The 21319-nt window shown below is 44.0% G+C and overlaps 1 protein-coding gene across 2 annotated transcripts in view; it reads right to left on the reverse strand.

Annotated features, from left to right (window-relative positions):
- Positions 1-2625: 2625 nt before the first annotated feature.
- The window catches only part of LOC106610537 (calcium-binding protein 2-like), a 33896-nt gene continuing 15202 nt past the window's right edge, over positions 2626-21319 (reverse strand). Inside the window, exons 1-6 of one of the 2 annotated variants that reach the window (XM_045717638.1) lie at positions 15076-15309; positions 5940-5970; positions 4465-4599; positions 4141-4250; positions 3775-3922; positions 2626-3106 (exon numbers count right to left, since the gene is read on the reverse strand). In XM_045717638.1, the coding sequence (XP_045573594.1) occupies positions 3081-3106; positions 3775-3922; positions 4141-4250; positions 4465-4599; positions 5940-5970; positions 15076-15243 (618 nt within the window). In that variant the 5' untranslated portion in view covers positions 15244-15309 and the 3' untranslated portion in view covers positions 2626-3080. Of the gene's footprint in view, positions 3107-3774; positions 3923-4140; positions 4251-4464; positions 4600-5939; positions 5971-15075; positions 15310-21319 lie in introns of those variants that run through there. The other variant, XM_045717637.1, reaches the window with a different exon arrangement.

Here is a 21319-nt window from a genome sequence, read left to right on the forward strand (position 1 = left end):
CTTCCAGGATGGCATATCAATGCGAGCTGTGGCAAGAAGGTTTGCTGTGTCTGTCAGCGTAGTGTCCAGAGCATGGAGGCGCTACCAGGAGACAGGCCAGTACATCAGGAGACGTGGAGGAGGCCGTAGGAGGGCAACAACCCAGCAGCAGGACCGCTACCTCCGCCTTTGTGCAAGGAGGAGCACTGCCAGAGCCCTGCAAAATGACCTCCAGCAGGCCACAAATGTGCATGTGTCTGCTCAAATGGTCAGAAACAGACTCCATGAGGGTGGTATGAGGGCCCGACGTCCACAGGTGGGGGTTGTGCTTACAGCCCAACACCGTGCAGGACGTTTGGCATTTGCCAGAGAACACCAAGATTGGCAAATTCACCACTGGCGCCCTGTGCTCTTCACAGATGAAAGCAGCTTCACACTGAGCACATGTGACAGACGTGACAGTCTGGAGACGCCGTGGAGAACGTTCTGCTGCCTGCAACATCCTCCAGTATGACCGGTTTGGCGGTGGGTCAGTCATGGTGTGGGGTGGCATTTCGTTGGGGGGCCGCACAGCCCTCCATGTGCTCGCCAGAGGTAGCCTGACTGCCATTAGGTACCGAGATGAGATCCTCAGACCCCTTGTGAGACCATATGCTGGTGCGGTTGGCCCTGGGTTCCTCCTAATGCAAGACATTGCTAGACCTCATGTGGCTGGAGTGTGTCAGCAGTTCCTTCAAGAGGAAGGCATTGATGCTATGGACTGGCCCGCCCGTTCCCCAGACCTGAAATCAATTGAGCACATCTGGGACATCATGTCTCGCTCCATCCACCAACGCCACGTTGCACCACAGACTGTCCAGGAGTTGGCGGATGCTTTAGTCCAGGTCTGGGAGGAAATCCCTCAGGAGACCATCCGCCACCTCATCAGGAGCATGCCCAGGCATTGTCGGGAGGTCATACAGGCACGTGGAGGCCACACACACTACTGAGCCTCATTTTGACTTGTTTTAAGGACATTACATCAAAGTTGGATCAGCCTGTAGTGTGGTTTTTCACTTTAATTTTGAGTGTGACTCCAAATCCAGACCTCCATGGGTTGATAAATTGGATGTCCATTGATTATTTTCTGTGTGATTTTGTTGTCAGCACATTCAACTATGAAAGATAAAAGTATTTAATAAGATTATTTCATTCATTCAGATCTAGGATGTGTTATTTTAGTGTTCCCTTTATTTTTTTGAGCAGTGTATATATATTGTATGTATAAATATGTACGTATGTATGAATATGTATGTGTGTGTGTGTATATATATATATACAGTTGAAGTCAGAAGTTTACATACACTTAGGTTGGAGTCATTAAAACTCGTTTTTCAACCACTCCACAAATTTCTTGTTAACAAACTATAATTTTGGCAAATTGGTTAGGACATCTACTTTGTGCATGACACAAGTAATTTTACAACAATTGTTTACAGACAGATTATTTCACTTATAATTCACTGTATCACAATTCCAGTGGGTCAGAAGTTAATATACACTAAGTTGACTGCCTTCAAACAGCTTGGAAAATTCCATAAAATTATGTCATGGATTTAGAAGCTTCTGATATGCTAATTGACATCATTTGAGTCAATTGGAGGTGTACCTGTGGATTTATTTCAAGGCCTACCTTCAAACCCAGTGCCTCTTTGCTTGACATCATGGGGAAATCAAAAGAAATCAGCCAAGACCTCAGAAAAAAATTGTAGACCTCCACAAGTCTGGTTCATCCTTGGGAGCAATTTCCAAACGCCTGACGGTACCACGTCCATCTGTACAAACAATAGTAAGCAACTATTAACACCATGGGACACACAGCCGTTATACCACTCAGGAAGGAGATGCGTTCTGTCTCCTAGAGATGAACGTAAAAGTGCAAATCAATCCCAGAACAACAGCAAAGGACCTTGTGAAGATACTGGAGGAAACAAGTACAAAAGTACCTATGTCCACAGTAAAACGAGTCCTATATCGATATAACCTGAAAGGCCACTCAGCAAGGAAGAAGCCACTGTTCCAAAACCGCCATAAAAAAGCTAGACTATGGTTTGCAACTGCACATGGGGACAAAAATCATTTTTGGAGAAATGTCCTCTGGTCTGATGAAACAAAAATCGAACTGTTTGGCCATAATGACCATCGTTATGTTTGGAGGAAAAAAGGTGAAGCTTGCAAGCCGAAGAACACCATCCCAACCGTGAAGCACGGGGGTGGCAGCATCATGTTGTGGGGGTGCTTTGCTGCAGGAGGTACTGGTGCACTTCACAAAATAGATGGCATCATGAGGCAGGAATATTAGGTGGATATATTGAAGCAACATCTCAAGACATCAGGCAGGAAGTTAAGCTTGGTCGCAAATGGATCTTCCGAATGGACAATGACCCCAAGCATACTTCCAAAGTTGTGGCACAATGGCTTAAGGACAACAAAGTCAAGGTATTGGAGTGGCCATCACAAAGCCCTGACCTCAATCCTATAGAACATTTGTGGGCAGAACTGAAAAAGCGTGTGCGAGCAAGGAGGCCTACAAACCTGACTCAGTTACACCAGCTCTGTCAGGAGGAATGGGCCAAAATTCATTAACAAGAAATTTGTGGAGTGTTTGTAAACTTCTGACTTCAACTGTGTTTATATTTATATATATATGGACATTTTGTAGGATGTAACATATCATACAAAATGGATGCTATATTACACATTTAACGGGACCCATTTTGGCTCGTGAGCACTACTTTTAAAATTACTGGCTGAAACTACACAAAAGCATCACTAACTGATAACATAATGTAGCACTTTGAACATAATACATGAAAAGCACTTAACAAATATTATTATTATTATTACAATGTTACAGTTATACAACAAAAACATACAGTATTAGGAGGGATTGTTGCTATAGCAATGAAAAAAATAAGAACAAATACCCTAAAAACAACATGAAATATTTGTACATCAATAATACTGTAATTACATGTTCAACAACATACTGAGGACTGAGGAGGTTTTGTTGTTTACTAGTCTCTAAAAGTCATGTCATCATGATGTTCTGGCCAGGAGAGTCAGCGAGACATCATCCTGACAAACTCTGCAGAAAGAATACAAAATATGAGCTACATTTTTATTAGTATGGTGACAACATAGTGAGTATTAGTATAGTGTCAACATAGTGAGGATTAGTATAGTGTCAACATAGTGAGTATTAGAATGGTGACAACATAGGGAGTATTAGTATAGTGACAACACGGTGAGTATTAGTATAGTGACAACATGGTGAGTAATAGAATAGTGACAACATGGTGAGTAATAGAATAGTGACAACATGGTGAGTAATAGAATAGTGACAACATGGTGAGCATTGTTGTCTCAACATAGTGAGTTTAGTATGGTGAAACAGGGTGAACATAGTATTGTAGCAGATAGCAACCTTCATCATATCTCAATGTCACATTTTCCTCTCTGATCCATTGGTTCTCCCCTTATCCCCTCTCTCTCCTTTTTTCTCTATTAGTTTCTTTCTACTCCTCTCCACACCCTTTCCTCCCGCTCCCTTCCCTCCCCCTTTCTCCCCTCCTCACTCACCCTCTCAAGTTTAACAAAGCGTCTCCTTTTCTATTCCCTCTTCCTCCTCTCTCCCCCTACTACTCCCCCTCTCTCCCATCCCCACCTCCCCCCCTCAAAGTCCACCAAACTGTCCCCTTTTCTCCTCCCACTCTCCCCTCACCTTCTCCCCCTCATCCCCCTCTCTCCCCTCACCCTCGAAGTCGAGCAGGCCGTCCCCGTTGAGGTCGACGTCTCGGAGGATCTCGTCGATCTCTGGTTGGTTGAGCTGCTCCCCCACCAGCTTTTTCATGGCCTCCTTCAGTTCAGCCAGGCTGATCTGACCGTCCCCGTTAGAGTCAAACTGAAGAAGAAGAAGGACGAGGACGAGGAGGACAGGAGGAAGTAAAGTGAGGTGAGGGAGCGAGGGAGGGACAGAAAAAGGGGAAGAGTGGAGTAGAAAGGGAGGGGAGAGGATAGATTAAATGGATAGAAAGAGCAGGTTAAGAGAATAACTTGTCATTTAATTTGTGGTCTTATATTATAAACATATATAATAAGATTAATATTGTCTCTCCGTACTTCTTTGAAAGCATCCCTGAGCTCCTTCACTCCTATCATGTCTGCTGTCTCTGCCAACATCTTAGGACCCATCAGCTCCACAAAGTCCTCAAAGTCCACTCTGCCGCCACCTAGATGGAAACAAGAGTCATTACAGAAATGGTCACAGGGGTGATGAAGAGCTAAAGAGCTTCAAATACTATACACAGAGGGTATGGCCTCGCTTTCTCTGGTTAATGTGTGTGTGCTGCATGCGTGCACACTCACAATGTGTGAATGTATGTCTTTACATCCGTGTGTGTGTGTGTGTGTGTGTGTGTTAATGTGTGTGTGTGTGTGACTCACAGATGTTCTGGCTGAGTTCGATGAGCTCCATCTCAGTAGGCATGTACCCCATAGTCCTCATGCACTCTCCCAGTTCCTTACAGCTGATGTAGCCATCTTTATCCTTATCAAACTCCCCGAACGCCTCCTTCAGCTCTGCACAGGGAGGAGGGGGATGGAGGAGAGACGGGTGAGGGGTAGATAAGGGTGAGGAGAGGTGGATGGGGGGAATGGGGGAGAGGAGAGACGGGTGATGGGTAGATAAGGATGAGGAGAGATGGATGGGGGAATGGGGGAGAGGAGAGACGGGTGAGGGGTGAGGGGTAGATAAGGGTGAGGAGAGGTGGATGAGGGGAATGGGGGAGAGGAGAGACGGGTGAGGGGTAGATAAGGGTGAGGAGAGGTGGATGGGGGAATGGGGGGAGAGGAGAGCGGGGGGGGGGGTGTTGAATAGAAATTAGAAAAATAGACATTGTTTCTTATATTAATTTTAGACTCTTTGATGACAAGCCACACCCATAGCTGCAGGAAGTAGGAGTAATGAAGTGCTGCAGCCCCCCTGATACATTTTTCTTTTATACAATTGTGAACAAGGGCTCTATTACTCCTGTATGAGTGGTGGAAAAACCTGCAGCCACATCAAAGTGTCTTTAAGTTTGAGGGAGGACAACACAATAGAGCCAGAACACTGGGATTTATTGTTGTTTGGGAGTAAATACAGTATGTTGAAAATATGAGTATGTATGGAAAAGACAGGAAGATGGAGAGAGAAACAGGGTGAGAGGGAGGATGGTGGTGTTGACTGATTGAAACAGGGAGAGAGGAAGGATGGTTGTGTTGACTGAGAGAAACAGGGAGTGGGAGGATGACGGTGTTCACTGAGAGAAACAGGGACAGGTGGAGGATGACGGTGTTGACTGAGAGAAACGGGGAGAGAGGGTGGATGACGGTGTTGACTGAAAGAAACAGGGACAGGTGGAGGATGACGGTGTTGACTGAGAGAAACGGGGAGAGAGGGTGGATGACGGTGTTGACTGAAAGAAACAGGGACAGGGGGAGGATGACGGTGTTGACTGAGAGAAACAGGGACAGGGGAGGATGACTGTGTTGACTGAGAGAAACAGGGAAGGAGAGGGAAGATGACAGTGTTGACTGAGAGGAACAGGGACAGAGGGAGGATGACAGTGTTGACTGAGAGAAACAGGGACAGAGGGAGGATGACGGTGTTGACTGAGAGAAACAGGGACAGAGAGAGGATGATGGTGTTGACTGAGAGGAACAGGGACAGAGGGAGGATGACAGTGTTGACTGAGAGAAACAGGGAAGGAGAGGGAAGATGACAGTGTTGACTGAGGGTAACAGGGACAGAGAGAGGATGACGGTGTTGACTGAGAGGAACAGGGACAGGGGGAGGATGACAGTGTTGACTGAGAGGAACAGGGACAGGGGGAGGATGACAGTGTTGACTGGCTCTGTGTAATGTCTCTTATCTGTACCTTCAATCTCTTCTGGCCGTAGGTCTCTGTCCTGCAGGGTTTCAGATTGGAGGGGACACATACAGAGTGACAGACACAGTGTGTTAGCTCGCACCGACACAGACACACACACAAAGATAAGGACACTGAATATACTGTAGTGTAGATGAACAGAAATACACACACACACAATGACTGACAGAGAAACATCCTTATAAAAACAAAGAGAACTGCACATCTTTGATTTAGCTCCATCTGAATGTTGCGGACTGAACTGGACAGGTAGTAAAGCATTTGATATGGACTCATTTGATATGGACTCATTTGATATGGACTCATTTGATAGGGAATCATTTGATAGGGAATCGTTTGAGAGTGAGAGATGGCAAAAACCGAAATACAGAGGATTCATTCACTTCTCTCTCATACAAGTTGCATCCTTTCACTCCCTCCCTCCCTCCCTCCCTCCCTCCCTCCCTCCCTCCCTCCCTCCCTCCCTCCCTCCCTCCCTCCCTCCCTCCCTCCCTCCCTCCCTCCCTCCCTCCCTCCCTCATCTCTAAAACCCCATCAATTCATGTTACGCAGCCAGACCGGCGATTTGTTACAGGATTACATAGCATGTGATCCGACTGGCTTTAGCAACCCCTCAGTTCGCTCAGCACAGTCCTATTCTGTCTCCTGTGATTGGCTGCACTGCTCTGTCTGTCAGTGGTAGACTACATCGAAGCGGTTATGTCCCAAATGACACCCTATTCCATGTATAGTGCACTACTTTGACCAGGTCTCATCAATCCAAAGCAGTGTACTATATGGGAATAGGGTGCCATTTGGGATGTAGTCAGTGTGAGTTAGACACAGGCAGCGTGTTAGAGGGGATCAGTTTGTTGCAAGGGGATTTGTAGAGTAATCAGTGATGTTGTGCAATCTGACTGTAGTCAGTCTCAAACACACAGTAGGTTCTGACAATGACTGGACACACACACACACACACACACACACACACACACACACACACACACACACACACACACACACACACACACACACACACACACACACACACACACACACACACACACACACACACACACACACACACACACACAGGGTTCTGCCAGTTAGTCTACACCTGTTGTTTACTAAGCATGTGACAAATAATATTTCATTCATGTGACAAATAACATTTCATCATGCAGCCAGGGTCATAGGTCAAAACAGATTACAGGGCCAGAGTTGCCATGCAGCCAGGGTCATAGGTCAAAACAGATTACAGGGTGAGAGTTACCATGCAGCCAGGGTCATTGACCAGAGCCCTGGTTAAAAGTAGTGCACTAAATAGGGAATAGGGTGCCACTTGGGACTGAGAAAATATGATCTCTTCTCACTCGAACAAATACATTAATCTGGAATAAGAGGACATATCAGATGCTGCTCGCTCGGTGAGCAGGAGATGAATCCATCATCTAAATTACAACGTTGAGGAACAGGCTGAGCACTGACCATGTCATCGCCACACACTCTGTCTTTGACAACATCTACAGTACAATCTGTTCTAGGCCGTCGTTCTCTTTTATCTTTCTTTGTTCTACTTTCTTTGTCTATCAAATTCTTTCTTGGTATAAATTAAAGGGATCCTGCGAGATGTTGGCAATGTTCCCTTTATCTACTTCCCCAGAGTCAGATAAACTAGTGGAGACCTTTTTTTTATGTCTCTGCGTCCAGAATTAAGGAAGTTAGAGGTAGTTTTGCGAGCCAATGCTAAGTATCTTTAGAGCAATGGCTGGGAGTCTACAGGTACAGCTAGCATGCAGTCATTGCACTAATGCTAGTTAGCTACTTCCTTCAAACTGATTGCAGACATAAAAATGGTATACACAAGTTCATCTAACTCTTGGGAAGTGCAAAAATCCCGAAGTATCCCTTACTGTAATTGTTAATTAAAAATAAACAAAAATAAACAAAAATGGCCTTTTGCAGCAATTACAGCTGCAAGTCTCTTGGGGTATGTCTCTATAAGCTTGGCACATCTAGCCACTGGGATTTTTGCCCATTCTTCAAGGCAAAACTGCTCCAGCTCCTTCAAGTTGGATGGGTTCCTGCTGGTGTACAGCAATCTTTAACCTGTTGGGGCTAGGGGGCAGTATTTTCACGGCTGGATAAAAAAAACGTACCCGATTTAATCTGGTTACTAATCCTACCCAGTAACTAGAATATGCATATACTTATTATATATGGATAGAAAACACCCTAAAGTTTCTAAAACTGTTTGAATGGTGTCTGTGAGTATAACAGAACTCATTTGGCAGGCAAAACCCTGAGACATTTTCTGACAGGAAGTGGATACCTGATGTGTTGAATTACCTTTAAGCCTATGCCATTGAAACACACAGGGGCTGATTAATGTTTTGGCACTTCCTATTGCTTCCACTAGATGTCACCAGCCTTTACAAAGTGTTTTGAATCTTCTACTATGAGATCTGACCGAACAAGAGCCTTGGAACGGTGATGGCCGATTAGACTCTGGCGCGAGGTCATGTTGGGTACCCTCGTTCCAATTCGTTTTAAAAGAGAATGCATTCGTCCACCTTGAATATTATTCATGTTCTGGTTAAAAAAGGCACTAATGATTTATGCTATACAACGTTTGACATGTTTGAACGAACGTAAATATATTTTTTCCCCTCGTTCATGAAGTGAAGTCCGGCGGGCTTAGATCATGTGCTAACAACACGGAGCTTTTTGGACATAAATTATGAGCTTTTTTGAACAAAACTACATTCGTTATGGACCTGGGATTCCTGGAAGTGACATCTGATGAAGAGAATCAAAGGTAATGGATTATTTACATAGTATTTTCGATTTTAGATCTCTCCAACATGGCCGTTTGTCTGTATCGCAAAGCGTATTTTTCTGGGCGCAGTGCTCAGATTATTGCAAAGTGTGATTTCCCAGCAAGGTTATTTTTAAATCTGGCAAGTCGATTGCGTTCAAGAGATGTAAATCTATAATTCTTTAAATGACAATATAATATTTTACCAATGTTTTCTAATTTTAATTATTTAATTTGTGGTGCTGACTTGACTGCCGGTTATTGAAGGGAAACGATTTCCTGAACATCAACGCCATAGTAAAACGCTGTTTTTGGATATAAATATGAACTTGATAGAACTAAAAATGCATGCATTGTCTAACATAATGTCCTAGGAGTGTAATCTGATGGAGATTGTCAAAGGTTAGTGCATCATTTTAGCTGGTTTTATGGTTTTGGTGACGCCTGTCTTTGAATTGACAAAACATTACACACAGCTATTGTCAATGTACTCTCCTAACATAATCTAACTTTATGCTTTCGCCGTAAAACCTTTTTGAAATCGGACAACGTGGTTAGATTAAGGAGATGTTTATCTTTCAAAGGGTGTAAGATAGTTCTATGTTTGAAAAATTTGAATTTTGACATTTATTTGGTTTCAAATTTGCCGCTCTTGAAATGCACCTGCTGTTGATAGGGTGCACCACGGGTGGCACACTAGCGTCCCACATAGCCCCAAGAGTCATACCACAGATTCTCAATTGGATTGAGGTCTGGGCTTTGACTAGGCCATTCCAATACATTTACATGTTTCCCCTTAAACCACTCAAGTGTTGCTTTAGCAATATGCTTAGGGTCATAGTCCTGCTGGAAGGTGAACCTCCGTCCCAGTCTCAAATCTCTGGAAGACTGAAACAGGCTCCCCTCAAGAATTTCCCTGTATTTAGCGCCATCCATCATTCCTGAAATTCTGACGAGTTTCCCAGTCCCTGCCTACGAAAACATCCCCCCAGCATGATGCTGCCACCACCGTGCTTCACTGGGGGATGAAGTTCTCTGGGTGATGAGAGGTGTTGGGTTTGCGCCAGCCATAGCGTTTTCTTTGATGGTCAAAAAGCTAAATTTTAGTCTCATCTGACCAGAGTACCTTCTTCCATATGATTCGGGAGTCTCCCACATATGCCTTTTGGCGAACACCAAACATGTTTGCCTATTTTGTTTCGGCCACTCTTCCGTAAAGCCCAGCTCTGTGGAGTGTACAGCTTAAAGTGGTCCTATGGACAGATACTCCAATCTCCGCTGTGGAGCTTTGCAGCTCCTTCAGGGTTATCTTTGGTCTCTTTGTTACCTCTCTGATTAATGCCCTCCTTGTCTGGTCCGTGAGTTTTGGTGGGCGGCCCTCTTTTTGCAAGTTTGTTGTGGTGCCATATTCTTTCCATTTTTAAATAATGGATTTAATAATGGATTTAATGGTGCTCCGTGGGATGTTTAAAGTTTTAGATATTTTTTTATAACCCAACCCTGATCTGTATTTCTCCACAACCTTGTCCCTGACCTGTTTGGAGAGCTCCTTGGTCTTCATGGTGCCACTTGCTTGGTGGTGCCACTTGCTTGGTGGTGCCCTTGCTTAGTAGTGTTGCCTTTCAGAACAGGTGTATATATACTGAGATCATGTGACAGATCATGTGACACTTAGATTGCCCACAGGTGGACTTTATTTAACTTGTTATGGATAGGGGGCAGTATTTTCACGGCTGGATAAAAAACGTACCCGATTTAATCTGATTATTACTCCTGCCCAGAAACTAGAATATGCATATAATTATTAGCTTTGGATAGAAAACACTCCAAAGTTTCTAAAACTGTTTGAATGGTGTCTGTGAGTATAACAGAACTCATTTGGCAGGCCAAAACCTGAGAAGATTCCAAACAGGAAGTGCCCTCTCTGACTATTTCTTGGCCTTCTTGATCATCTCTATCCAAAACAGGGGATCTCTGCTGTAACGTGACATTTTCTAACGCTCCCATAGGCTCTCAGAAGGCGCCAGGACGTTGAATGATGACTTTGCAGGCCATGGCTGAAAAACAGTAGCGCATTTGGATAGTGGTCGATCTGAGAACAATGAGACTGGGGGCGCGTGCACGAGGCGACTCCATGTTTTAATTTTTTCGTCTTTGAACGAAAACAGGGTTTCCCGGTCGGAATATTATCGCTTTTTTACGAGAAAAATCGCATAAAAATTGATTTTAAACAGCGTTTCACATGCTTCGAAGTATGGTAATGGAATATATTGATTTTTTTTTGTCACGAAACGCGCCGGGCGCGTCACCCCTCTTTACCCTTCGGGTAGTGTCTTGAACGCACGAACAAAACGCCGCTATTTGGATATAACTATGGATTATTTGGAACCAAACCAACATTTGTTAATGAACTAGAAGTCCTGGGAGTGCATTCTGATGAAGAACAGCAAAGGTAATCCAATTTTTCTTATAGTAAATCTGAGTTTGGTGAGGGCCAAACTTGGTGGGTGTCAAAATAGCTAGCCCGTGATGCCGGGCTATCTACTCAGAATATTGCAAAATGTGCTTTCACCGAAAAGCTATTTTAAAATCGGACATAGCGATTGCATAAAGGAGTTCTGTATGTATAATTCTTAAAATAATTGTTATGTTTTTTGTGAACGTTTATCGTGAGTAATTTAGTAAATTCACCGGAAGTGTTCGGTGGGAATGCTAGTTCTGAACGTCACATGCTAATGTAAAAAGCTGTTTTTTGATATAAATATGAACTTGATTGAACAAAACATGCATGTATTGTATAACATAATGTCCTAGGAGTGTCATCTGATTAAGATCATCAAAGGTTAGTGCTGCATTTAGCTGTGGTTTTGTTCTTTGTGACATTATATGCTAGCTTGAAAAATGGGTGTCTGATTATTTCTGGCTGGGTACTCTGCTGACATAATCTAATGTTTTGCTTTCGCTGTAAAGCCTTTTTGAAATCGGACAGTGTGGTTAGATAAAGGAGAGTCTTGTCTTTAAAATTGTGTAAAATAGTCATATGTTTGAAAAATGGAAGTTTTCGGATTTTCGAGGACTTTGTATTTCGCACCACGCCCATCATTGGATATTGGAGCAGGTGTTCGCTAGCGGAACGTCTAGATGTAAGAGTTAACAAATGATGTGACTTCTGAAGGTAATTGGTTGCACTTATTTAGGGGCTTCATAGCAAAGGGGTTGAATACATATGCACGCACTACTTTTCCATTTTTTGTTATTTTTTTCATTTCACTTCACCAATTTGGACAATTTTGTGTATGTCCATTACATGAAATCCAAACAAAAATCAATTATAAATTACAGGTTGTAATGCAACAAAATAAGAAAAATGCCAAGGGGGTAAATACTTTTGCAAGGTACTGTAAAACACAGCAGGATGTGGTCTACCATAGAAAGTTTTGCTTGCTAAAATAATGTTGTACGGTGCTCTAAGTTTAAAGTAAATAAGCCATCACTAAAAACAATGTATAGTAGCATCAATGGATATGGGACACTCACAGGGTTGGCAGATGATATTTGGTGGAGATGATGTAGTAGTGGATTCCTCCAATCATGCTGCTCAAAATTGTAATGGTGATGATGTCACAGGGGAGATGCTGGTGTCATAGAAATAGAACCTGATATTGAGTGGATATGATCAGAGCTGTGGAAAGGGTGGTGAGTGGATAGGATCAGAGCTGTGGACAGGGTGGTGAGTGGATAGGATCAGAGCTGTGGACAGGGTGGTGAGTTGATAGGATCAGAGCTGTGGACAGGGTGGTGAGTGGACAGGATCAGAGCTGTGGAAAGGGTGGTGAGTGGATAGGATCAGAGCTGTGGACAGGGTGGTGAGTGGATAGGATCAGAGCTGTGGACAGGGTGGTGAGTGGACAGGATCAGAGCTGTGGACAGGGTGGTGAGTGGATAGGAACAGAGCTGTGGAAAGGGTGGTGAGTGGATAGGATCAGAGCTGTGGACAGGGTGGTGAGTGGATAGGATCAGAGCTGTGGACAGGGTGGTGAGTGGATAGGATCAGAGCTGTGGAAAGGGTGGTGAGTGGATAGGATCAGAGCTGTGGACAGGGTGGTGAGTGGATAGGATCAGAGCTGTGGACAGGGTGGTGAGTGGATAGGATCAGAGCTGTGGACAGGGTGGTGAGTGGATAGGATCAGAGCTGTGGACAGGGTGGTGAGTGGATAGGATCCGAGCTGTGGACAGGGTGGTGAGGGGATAGGATCAGAGCTGTGGACAGGGTGGTGAGTGGATAGGATCAGAGCTGTGGACAGGGTGGTGAGTGGACAGGATCAGAGCTGTGGACAGGGTGGTGAGTGGATAGGATCAGAGCTGTGGACAGGGTGGTGAGTGGTTAGGATCAGAGCTGTGGAAAGGGTGGTGAGTGGATAGGATCAGAGCTGTGGACAGGGTGGTGAGTGGATAGGATCAGAGCTGTGGACAGGGTGGTGAGTGGATAGGATCAGAGCTGTGGACAGGGTGGTGAGTGGATAGGATCAGAGCTGTGGACAGGGTGGTGAGTGGATAGGATCCGAGCTGTGGACAGGGTGGTGAGTTGATAGGATCAGAGCTGTGGACAGAGGGTGGTGAGTGGAAAGGTTCAGAGCTGTGGACAGGGTGGTGAGTGGATAGGGTCAGAGCTGTGGACAGGGTGACGTTTGGATGGGCTCAGAGCCAGTGATGGAAAATGTACCCAATTGTCATACTTGAGTAAAAGTAAAGATACCTTAATAGAAAACGACTCAAGTAAATGTCAAAGTCACCCAATAAAATTCTACTTGAGTAAAAGTCTAAAAGTATTTGGTTTTTAATATACTTAAGTATTTAAAGTAAATGTAATTGCTAAAATGCTAAAATGTATCAAAAGTAAAAGTATAAATATTTTCAAATTCCTTATATTAAACAAATGTTCTTCTTTTTTTTATTGACGGATAGCCAGGGACACACTCCAACACTCAGCCATAATTTACGAAAGAAGCATTTGTGTTTAGTGAATCCGCCAAATCAGAGGCAGTAGGGATGAGCAGGGATGTTCTCTTGATAAGTTTGTGACTTGGACCATTTTCTTGTCCTGCTAAGCATTCTAAATGTAATGAGTACTTTTGGGTGTCAGGGAAATGTATGGATTAAAAGGTACATAATTTTCTTTAGGAATGTGGTGAAGTAAAAGTAAAAGTCCAATATTTAAATAGTAAGGTAAATTACAGATACCTAAAAAAAACACCTAAGTATTACTTTAAAGCATTTTTACTTAATTATTTTACAAAAACTGGTCAGAGCTGTGGACAGGGTGACATTTGATGAAGTGATCCAGGTGGATAGGGTCAGAACTGTGGACAGGGTGATGTTTGATGAAGTGATCCAGGTGGATAGGGTCAGAGCTGTGGACGGGGTGACATTTGATGAAGTGATGCAGGTGGATAGGGTCAGAACTGTGGACGGGGTGACATTTGATGAAGTGATGCAGGTGGATAGGGTCAGAGCTGTGGACAGGGTGACGTTTGATGAAGTGATCCAGGTGGATAGGGTCAGAGCTGTGGACAGGGTGACGTTTGATGAAGTGATCCAGGTGGATAGGGTCAGAGCTGTGGACAGGGTGACGTTTGATGAAGTGATCCAGGTGGATAGGGTCAGAACTGTGGACAGGGTGACGTTTGATGAAGTGATGCAGGTGGATAGGGTCAGAACTGTGGACAGGGTGACGTTTGATGAAGTGATGCAGGTGGATAGGGTCAGAACTGTGGACAGGGTGACGTTTGATGAAGTGATCCAGGTGGATAGGGTCAGAGCTGTGGACAGGGTGACGTTTGATGAAGTGATCCAGGTGGATAGGGTCAGAGCTGTGGACAGGGTGACGTTTGATGAAGTGATGCAGGTGGATAGGGTCAGAGCTGTGGACAGGGTGACGTTTGATGAAGTGATCCAGGTGGATAGGGTCAGAGCTGTGGACAGGGTGACGTTTGATGAAGTGATCCAGGTGGATAGGGTCAGAACTGTGGACAGGGTGACGTTTGATGAAGTGATCATGATGGTAATGATATTATGGGATGGATGTAAGGTCTTGGTGAACATACAAGCTCATATGGTGTTACACTCTTGTAAAAGCTAGTCAATGACCACAGAGAACTCGTGATTTGGTCTGAAATGGATAAATGGATGACTATTATATCAGTATAGTATGTAGTTTACGTGTGTGTGTGTGTGTGTGTGTGTGTGTGTGTGTGTGTGTGTGTGTGTGTGTGTGTGTGTGTGTGTGTGTGTGTGTGTGTGTGTGTGCATCTCTGTAAGGTTACGTACGAGCTGGCTCTGAATGAACGCCTCTCTGAGGAAGATGCAGGCGGGGCCCACGATGTTGTGTAGCACGGTGCAGTTCTGGACCACAGCACACAACGGCTCCTCAAACACTTTTCTCCTTTCATCTTCCTCCTTCTCTTCTTCCTCCAGGGCCCCCACACCCCCCAGCATTGCTGCCGCAGCCAATGGGGCTCCGCTCCCCTCCGAGGGCAACACCCCCTTAAGGAGGGGAACCAATCAAATCGATTAACCAACCACATGCCAACCAATCAGAATGATCAGAAAAGGTGTGTTCAGCCAATAAAAATGGCAGATGAGTGAAGTAGTTTTTCAGCCCTGTTCCTTATTGTTCTAAGACACACTAGGCTGTAGACTAGATCACTAAAGTAGTGTTGCCTCCTTCCTTGTTAGTAATTCCTAGCAGCCTGTATGAACCAGTATTCTGTACAGTTAACTCAGTGTCGTCAATGCTAATAAACATTTAAAAAATGATATTTCGGATTCAGCTAAAAGTCAATGTACAAGAAACAATGTCGATTCTTTTAAGTCATGCAAATCACTTTTACACCGCCTACAGTAAAAAAAGAGAAAACATACATCTGTCTCTCACACATCTATAGAATCAATAGATCTCCAATACTAAATCCCAAAGTAATCTAAACGACAATAAATAACTGAGGAATAATCCCTTACCTTCCTCATTTTGCTTCTCTTATTTCCCATCAGCTTTTTCTCTTTATATCTGAGTCCTCCTCTCCTCCCCCTCTCTTTACCTCTGTCCCGTGCCCCGTCCCTCTCCTTTCCTCTCTCTCTCCCTCCCTCTCTCCAGTTAGCTATTACATAAACTCTCCAGCCAAAGTCCCGGTCCAAACCTAAAGTTCTAATCTATCCCAGAATTGAGCTCTTCAACCACCAATAGAACACTACTGATGTTGATGATAATAAAGATGATAATCCAGCCAATGAGGTCCTCCTAAATGCTGAATCAAAGATCCGATTGGTCTATTGAGAGACTAGGTTGCCATGCGGTCGCCATGTGTCTCTGGTCAAACCTCCTTGAATTGGTGGAAACCCTCACACATGGTGCTACCGGCAGGATAAGTTAGGAGAGCAGGGTGATTCTATTGTCGGTTTATTTCTCTCTCTCTCTCTCTCTCTCTCTCTCTCTCTCGCTCTCTCGCTCTCTCTCTCTTTCGCTCCCCCTCCTTCACTCAATTTATGTTCCTTTGATTACCCCTCAATTTAATCAATATCAGACATTTACCGTTCTTTTCTTCACTCACTCACTCTGTAAATGACCAGGTTGACAGAATTGAGAGGGAGGGGGGAGAATTAGAGGGGAAAACGGGATGCCTTTTTAATCCTCAACATTTCAGATTAAAGGAATAGAGCGATGGGACTAGTAGAAAATGAGGGATGGAGAGGAGGGAATGCCAGAAAGAGGAAAGGGAGGGATAGAGAGGAGGGGATGCCAGAAAGAGGAAAGGGAGGGATAGAGAGGAGGAGATGCCAGAAAGAGGAAAGGGAGGGATAGAGAGGAGGAGATGCCAGAAAGAGGAAAGGGAGGGATAGAGATGAGGAGATGCCAGAAAGAGGAAAGGGAGAGATAGAGATGAGGAGATGCCAGAAAGAGGAAAGGGAGAGATAGAGAGGAGGAGATGCCAGAAAGAGGAAAGGGAGAGATAGAGATGAGGAGATGCCAGAAAGAGGAAAGGGAGAGATAGAGAGGAGGAGATGCCAGAAAGAGGAAAGGGAGGAATACAGAGGAGGGGATTCCAGAAAGAGGAAAGGGAGGGATAGAGAGGAGGAGATGCCAGAAAGAGGAAAGGGAGAGATAGAGAGGAGGAGATGCCAGAAAGAGGAAAGGGAGGAATAGAGAAGAGGGGATGCCAGAAAGAGGAAAGGGAGGGATAGAGAGGAGGGGATGCCAGAAAGAGGAAAGGGAGGGATAGAGAAGAGGGGATGCCAGAAAGAGGAAAGGGAGGGATAGAGAGGAGGGGATGCCAGAAAGAGGAAAGGGAGGGATAGAGAGGAGGAGATGCTAGAAAGAGGAAAGGGAGGGATAGAGAGGAGGAGATGCTAGAAAGAGGAAAGGGAGGGATAGAGAGGAGGAGATGCTAGAAAGAGGAAAGGGAGGGATAGAGAGGAGGAAATACCAGAAAGAGGAAAGGGAGGGATAGAGAGGAGGGGATGCCAGAAAGAGGAAAGGGAGGGATAGAGAGGAGGGGATGCCAGAAAGAGGAAAGGGAGGGATAGAGAGGAGGGGATGCCAGAAAGAGGAAAGGGAGGGATAGAGAGGAGGAGATGCTAGAAAGAGGAAAGGGAGGGATAGAGAGGAGGGGATTCCAGAAAGAGGAAAGGGAGGGATAGAGAGGAGGGGATTCCAGAAAGAGGAAAGGGAGGGATAGAGAGGAGGGGATTCCAGAAAGAGGAAAGGGAGGGATAGAGAGGAGGGGATTCCAGAAAGAGGAAAGGGAGGGATAGAGAGGAGGGGATTCCAGAAAGAGGAAAGGGAGGGATAGAGAGGAGGGGGAGGTAAAGTGAGAGGTTGGCCTTGAGAAGAGAGCAACACAGGGTTGGAGACGAGGGGATGATAGGTAGTGTAACCTATCAGAGAGGAGAGGAAGGAAGGACATGTAGAGATACTAACAGGACATACACTATAGGAAGAGTGAATTCACCAGGAAGAAGAAAAAGAAAGTGGAAAGGAAAGAAAGGATATGACATGAGTTCATTGTAGATCAGATGGGAGAAAGGTGAGGCTGATGGTCCTCTACACAAATACTGTTGTATCTACTTCAGTGAACAAGCGTTTTGCCTTTCCTAAAGCCTTTTGATAAGAATCCTCATGGGACTATTGTCATAATGTCATACGTGACTTGATTTAAAGACTTGCTGTTATAAATGACCAGACATGGTGTAGGGGTTGAGAATCACATGTATTTATTGTAATAATGTGGGGTTAGTCATGTTATTGTTGATCACCTGTCAAAGAAACCTGTCTGTTAGGAATTTGACTTTGGAGCGTCAGGATTATTGGTTTGGCGCTGAAACCTTTTGTTGTGCATCTCCACAGGGGCATTCTCAAATTGCATGTTTGTCCCCCCCCCAGTTTTATCATTGCACTGTGATACAAAACGTGGCTCCGGTGTGCTTTAGGACCATGCGGACGCCTCAGAGAGCAGTTATGTCCCCCCCATTTCTAAAACCAAAGTTGTGCTGGTGCGTCTCCAGTTAATATAACTCTTTCTGTGGGTGCATCCAGTGATCACAAGTTGCATGTACAGTAGATCAAAATAAATGTAAACGATGACCTTTTATTGACTCAAGAGGGCTCGGTCCATTTCCTGCTTATAGTTGTGACGTCCAATGGGGCGCAAGGGTTTTTATGGTAAGGGTTATTGCGGTAGTAGCTTATTCCCAGGGGACGTACATGTCTATATCCCAGGTTGTATTGATGTTTAAAGCATGGACGTGTGTGCTGATGGTAACATGTATGTTTATGACCTGAACGTGTTTGTGTACCATTTTCACATCTTTATTGAAGTTGATTGTAAATTAGGTAATTGGTATGGTTTGTGATGCATTCTGGGTAATGGGTATTGCTATAAGAAGCATGCCATTGTTTGAGAGAGACAGACAAGACAGACATATAACAGGACGGCATGCTGCTGGGTTTACAGGCATTGAAGCACAAGTGTTTTTCTGTTAGAGTTGTATGTTAATCATGTCAGTTTATTAGACCTACATTTCTGTTCATCGCCCTATTTGATTTTGTAAGTAATTGTACAGTTTCCTCGTTTATCCTCACCTTGCAAATAAAAAGCCTCATATTGGCAAGATAAAGCACATCTTCCTCCTATGCCTCCTCAATGTTAAAATCTAACCTCATGGTCAACCTTACACCACATTTTGCCTCCTCGCTGTTAAAATCTAACCTTATGGTCAACCTTACACCTCATTTTGCCTCCTTAATGTTAAAATCTAACCGCATGGTCAATGTCATACCTAATTTTGCCTCCTCGCTGTTTTAAAATCTAACCTCATGGTCATTCTCACATCTCATTTTGCCTCCTCTCTGTTAAAATCTAACCTCATGGTTAACCTCACACCTCATTTTGCCTCCTCACTGTTAAAATCTAACCTCATGGTCAACTCACACCTCATTTTGCTTCCTTACTGTTAAAATCTTACCTCATGGTCAACCTTACACCTCATTTTGCCTCCTTAATGTTAAAATCTAACCTCATGGTTAACCTCACACCTCATTTTGTCTCCTCGCTGTTAAAATCTAACCTCACTGTTAATCTCACAACTCACTTTGCCTCGTCACTGTTAAAATCTAACCTCATGGTCAACCTCACACCTCATTTTTATTCTATCCATTCTATTTCTATATTCTCCTCTTACAGATGTTTTGGGTTCTTGGCCTGCTGTTCTTTCTGTGTGGATATACCCAGCAGGACTTGGGTTCCAACAGAAGATAAAGGCATTACTTGGATTTAAACAGCCAGCTTAATAATACAGTTTAAATACTGCTTAAACCAGCAGGGGTTACATGAGACTCCTGCTTTAGAACATTTAGAATGCAATGTCAAGGAACGTTTAGAATGTCTAGGAACATTTAGAATGTCTAGGAACATTTAGAATGTCTAGGAACAGTTAGAATGTCAAGGAACGTTTAGAATGTCTAGGAACAGTTAGAATGTCTAGGAACAGTTAGAATGTCTAGGAACATTTAGAATGTCTAGGAACGTTTAGAATGTCTAGGAACATTTAGAATGTCTAGGAACATTTAGAATGTCTAGGAACAGTTAGAACGTCTAGGAACAGTTAGAACGTCTAGGAACAGTTAGAACGTCTAGGAACAGTTAGAACGTCTAGGAACATTTAGAACGTCTAGGAACAGTTAGAACGTCTAGGAACATTTAGAACGTCTAGGAACAGTTAGAACGTCTAGGAACATTTAGAACGTCTAGGAACATTTAGAACGTCTAGGAACATTTAGAACGTCTAGGAACAGTTAGAACGTCTAGGAACAGTTAGAACGTCTAGGAACAGTTAGAACGTCTAGGAACAGTTAGAACGTCTAGGAACAGTTAGAACGTCTAGGAACAGTTAGAACGTCTAGGAACAGTTAGAATGTCTAGGAACATTTAGAACGTCTCGGAACATTTAGAACGTCTAGGAACATTTAGAACGTCTCGGAACATTTAGAACGTCTCGGAACATTTAGAACGTCTAGGAACATTTAAAATGTCTAGGAACATTTAGAACGTCTAGGAACATTTAGAACGTCTAGGAACATTTAGAACGTCTAGGAACATTTAGAACGTCTCGGAACATTTAAAATGTCTAGGAACGTTTAGAAGGTCAAAGAACAGTTAGAAGCCAACATTGTCTCGTTTTTCCGTGGATGATTGGGAAGAAGATTCCGGCACCAATGAGACAGATGGTATCAGCATTATGAGAAATGGATGAAGAATATGAGGGTGAAAATGTCACAGTGAATTATGATGTAATAGTTGTGTTATGAAAAACGATTATGTACTTCATATCTTTATGATCAAATAAGCCCTGAAATTGCTGTTGGAATATGTTCAAGTTGTACATTATGATCATTTGAGAAATTGTCAATTTTTTTCCTCGTAAATGTAATTTGCGTAAGTGTGAGTTTGTGCTGAAAGTGTGTGTGTGTGTGTGTGTGTGTGTGTGTGTGTGTGTGTGTGTGTGTGTGTGTGTGTGTGTGTGTGTGTGTGTGTGTGTGTGTGTGTGTGTGTGTGTGTGTGTGTGTGCTCCCCCAGCAGTCTGGTGACTACAGTAGAGAGTAGCTGTGTGTCCAGGCCATTAGAGTAGAGCTGGGCACCACAACACTAAGCCCTATTGTCACATTGGAAAGGCAATCACACACACTCCTCCCTCTGTATCTCTCTCTCTCGTTCTATCGCTCTTTGTATCACCCCCTATCTCTTTCTTCTCTCTCCCTCTATCACTGCCTCTATCACTCCCACTGTCTCCCTCTGTATCTCTCTCTCTCATTCTATCGCTCTTTGTATCACCCCCTCTCTCTTTCTTCTCTCTCTCTCAACCCCTCGTCACTTCTCTCTCCCTCTATCACTCCCTCTGTCTCCCTCTCTCTTTCTGCCTCTCTCTCTCTCTCTCTCTCTCTCTCTCTCTCTCTCCCTTCCTGTATTCTGTATCTCCATATCAATCTATAGCAAACTGCAATGGAACGTCCTAACACTAT

This window comes from Salmo salar, chromosome ssa04 (genome assembly GCF_905237065.1).
Source record: "Salmo salar chromosome ssa04, Ssal_v3.1, whole genome shotgun sequence".
Taxonomy (NCBI): Eukaryota; Metazoa; Chordata; class Actinopteri; order Salmoniformes; family Salmonidae; genus Salmo; species Salmo salar.